The 3,923-nt window shown below is 35.4% G+C and overlaps 1 protein-coding gene across 1 annotated transcript in view; it reads left to right on the plus strand.

The window, feature by feature from the left end:
- The window catches only part of tmprss2 (transmembrane serine protease 2), a 19,444-nt gene extending 16,044 nt beyond the window's left edge, over nucleotides 1–3,400 (plus strand). The window contains exons 9-12 of the mRNA XM_025010621.2: nucleotides 1,819–1,985; nucleotides 2,097–2,192; nucleotides 2,375–2,517; nucleotides 3,193–3,400. Coding sequence (XP_024866389.1) covers nucleotides 1,819–1,985; nucleotides 2,097–2,192; nucleotides 2,375–2,517; nucleotides 3,193–3,375 — 589 coding nt within the window. The 3' untranslated portion in view covers nucleotides 3,376–3,400. The remainder of the gene's footprint in view (nucleotides 1–1,818; nucleotides 1,986–2,096; nucleotides 2,193–2,374; nucleotides 2,518–3,192) is intronic.
- The last annotated feature ends 523 nt before the right edge of the window (nucleotides 3,401–3,923 follow it).

The raw sequence follows: 3,923 nt of genomic DNA on the forward strand, positions 1-3,923 counted from the left end.
TATGAATATAATATACAAGTTTCACTTTTTAAATGGAATTACTGAAATCAATCTACTTTTTCATGATATTCTAATTTTATGACCAGCACCTGTATAAGCCCAAGTTGTAGCAGGAAGGGCATCCAGTGTGAAACAATTGCCAAATGTTTTGTGTGAGTTTGCTTGCTCTGAAGCAAATTTGTTGACTTTTAAAGTTAATCGGTTATGCATGCACATCCAGTAAGTACTTTCTGTGAGTTTTATTCATATCTGTACATTTTGCTAACAAACAGGGTTAGCTCAGTTACTCTTGAAGTTTTAAACAAAGATCTAGTGCAATAATTAGCACTTGGAGTATGTGCTGTGAATGACTCTCAGCTACTACCACATAAAACCTTATCACAATATCTTTAAAAGTGGCTGAGTTTCAGCCAGTTTTGTTTTCTAAGGTGAGTTGGCTATGGTGGCCATCTTGAAGTGGGTTGGCTCTAGATATGAGCTGGTTACTGGTTTCAAGGTATACCATAATGTTAAAAATTCACCTTGTCAAAACCACCAAATTCTTCTGTTATACTACTCATACAGTTTCAATGTCTAAAAACAAGATAACATACACAGGGTGTATATATTTTTTATTCCCTGCCCTCCATTACCAGACCTGTTGCTCCGAGCCCTTGTTCAGTTGTGTGTGTGGTAGCTTAGGGAGGAACTCCCCTACATTTTTTTGTTGTTGCAAACAGACATAGTTGGTTGGTTGTACATTTTATCTTACAAATAACTGAGTTATTTATGGCTTGTTTACCAGAGGAGTGACACCTGTCTCTCTTTTTAACATTGTTTTGAAACATGCAAAAAGCTACAAAACTCAGCATGTTAGCAGGTGAAAAATAAACAGCCTACTAAGTACAGTTACTTTAGAGCTATAAATAAATTGATCTTGTGATTTAGTTTTGTTGTGCCTCTTGGATGTATCCCATGGAGGTGATAAAAGAAAAAGACAGCATTTCTTAATAAACCTTATTTCTCTTAAAGGGAAACACCTGATTTCTAAAGTACAGCTAGTACTTGCTAGTATAACAGCGAGTAAAACTTAAAACCCGACTCCTAAAGGGGAAATCTCTGTAGTCAACAGCACATATTTATATGAAGAACTGCCTAAAGTGTCATAAAGCAAACTGCTCATGGTGAGTTATGTCCAAATTCACTGACTTGCTGGTGTCAAATTAAAAAAAAAATTATCAATACTTGTGATTATATATATAAAAAAAACTTGCCTTGATCTTCATATCATTGTAAATAAAAATGCTATAAATATTGGTAACAAATTGGTTTAAAATGTGTTCTGAGTGCCAGTTGGCACTGGTTTTAAACAGTGACATGTTGTGTTCTCTCTAACTCGAACTGATAATTACAAACCAACATATTATGTATTATTATACTATTACACCTATATTTTCATTTAGCACAACATGGTATTATTTAGAAAGTGGTAGTAATAGTATTTGCATTTCAGTTTTTAAATTAAAGCAAATTGTGTTTTTAACACTTGTTTTAATATGGTAACACTGTGAAACAGTATGCTCACGGTTCTCATACAGTCAGAATCTCATACCAGCCTTAGTTGTCTCCAAAAGTTAATCAGTTGTACCTGTTCAATGACTGTTTTCTGAAAGTTTTATTAAAAGCCATCTAATGGTTCATGAGATATTTGCAGAACAGAAAGACATATAAACACGTGTGCAAAGACAAGGGCATCATCTGCTTTCACCTTTGGGGAGCAAATGATAATAAATATGTAACATATTTGCTGATTTGTCTTCATTCTGTTTTCTGTTGCAGATACTCCAATCCTGTAATATGGCGTGTATACTATGGTGATGTGCGTTTGTCACAGATGACACATTATAAAGACATTCAAAGAATCATTATTCATGAAAATTTTCACTCAGAAACTAATGACAATGATATTGCTCTGCTAAAGCTGAAGACACCTTTATCATTTACAAGTAAGTGTTTGTTCTTTATATTCACATTTCATTCACTGGACCATGTTTATGTGAACTGTGAGTTTATATCCTGATGAGAACCCATAAAGCTCACCCAGGTTTATGTATCAGGCAGAGTGTTGCCAGTGTGTCTCCCCAATGCCAGTGTGAACATTTCTGCTGGAAGTCAAGCCTGGATCACAGGATGGGGAGCCCTGTACTCCACTGGTGAGCTTTTCCTGTCATGTTAAAAAGAAATTATACCATACACTGTGTTTATTTTCAAATGCCAAACCTTTCCTCTTGTAAATCATTTTTTTCAATGTTTCAGGAGTTAGCTTTTAGTAAAAGAGCAGCTTTTCATGCTTAACTTATGTAATTGTGAATGCAAACTTGTTCACTTTTCCCAGGACCATCGCCAAATATACTAAATCAAGCCCAGGTGACCATTTATGACAGAGAGGCCTGTAATGCACCTCATGTGTTGAGTGGGTCTGTGACTCAGACCATGATCTGTGCAGGCAAACTGGACGGAGGTGTAGACACCTGCCAGGTGAGTTTAAATTTGTTCTTTCTGCCTCAACATAAGGCAAATCATCTCATTTTAATACTTTGTTACATGGGTAAGTAACCACTGCTTTGCAGAAAAGACTTTTACCAGACACAAATTTTTAACCTTGGTTTACTTAGTAATAATAAAAAGACAACTAAGAAAAAATAGAACGTGTAAAAATTAGAAATTTTAATCTTATGATAGCAAAAATAGAGTTTGTGTCACTTTTTCAAAAAACAAACAAACACCTTAACACTTTCAGACTGAATACATGTGTTTTCTTTAAGACTACAGTTTGATTAAAGTTTGACAAACAAAAGGATATTCCTAACAGTAATCAAAACAGACTATTTTAATGTCCATATTAAAAAAAAACACAATAGCAACAAAGATCAACAACACATCAGACAGAAACTCAGTTTTTTTTGTGTTATTTTTCCATACCTTTTTTTTCTACACTCAAACACATTTGTATATAGGGTCTATTATATAAGTTTAAACTTTTTAAATGTTTTACATTCTTTAATTTCATTACTGAAACTATTCCATAATTTCCCATCTCTAATGTTGTTTAAACAAATTGCCATCTAAAGTCAGAAATATTTCTTAAATATATTAACTTTGTGTCCTGGTAACAACACTAACCTGAGATGCTTTTTATCCTGTATGGATTAGGGTGACAGCGGAGGCCCTCTGGTGATGAAGGCAGAAAATCTATGGTGGCTGGTAGGGGACACTAGTTGGGGGTATGGATGTGCACAGAAAAACAAGCCAGGAGTCTACGGCAATGTAATCTACTTTAATGACTGGATATTTAAACAAATGAAGGTAAAGTATCAACACATTAGAAATATATAAGAGAAGAGCAGTATGGACATAAGAGTAGTATAATAGCTTTTCTGTCTAATGTTTTAAATATTTAATCTATATTGTTGGTAAATGGCCTGCACTTGTATAGCGTTTTATCTAGTCCAAGGATTCCAAAGCTCTTCACGCTACAATCAGTCATTCACCCATTCATCCATCCATTCACACACTGATGGTGATAAGCTATAGCTACAGCTATAGCTGCCCTAGGGCAGGCTGACAGAAGTGAGGCTGCCATTGCACCAGTGCCACCCAGCCCTCTGACCACCACCAGTAGGCAAGAACGATAAAGTGTCTTGTCCAAGGACACGACAGCTGAGACAGACGGAGCAGGGGCTCAAGATGGCAACTCACTGGTTACAGGATGAACCCATACCTCCTAAGCCACTGTCGCCCCATATTATTGTCAGAATATGTCAGAGATTGTTAGCAAAATTTTGCCCTGCACATCAGCTCCTTTTATAATTTTTTTATTTACAATGTTGTCATAGAAATGTATTTTCATGTTATATATGAAAGTGCATTTCATGTATAGCATG

This window comes from Kryptolebias marmoratus, linkage group LG13 (assembly GCF_001649575.2).
Source record: "Kryptolebias marmoratus isolate JLee-2015 linkage group LG13, ASM164957v2, whole genome shotgun sequence".
In the NCBI taxonomy this organism is placed as follows: domain Eukaryota; kingdom Metazoa; phylum Chordata; class Actinopteri; order Cyprinodontiformes; family Rivulidae; genus Kryptolebias; species Kryptolebias marmoratus.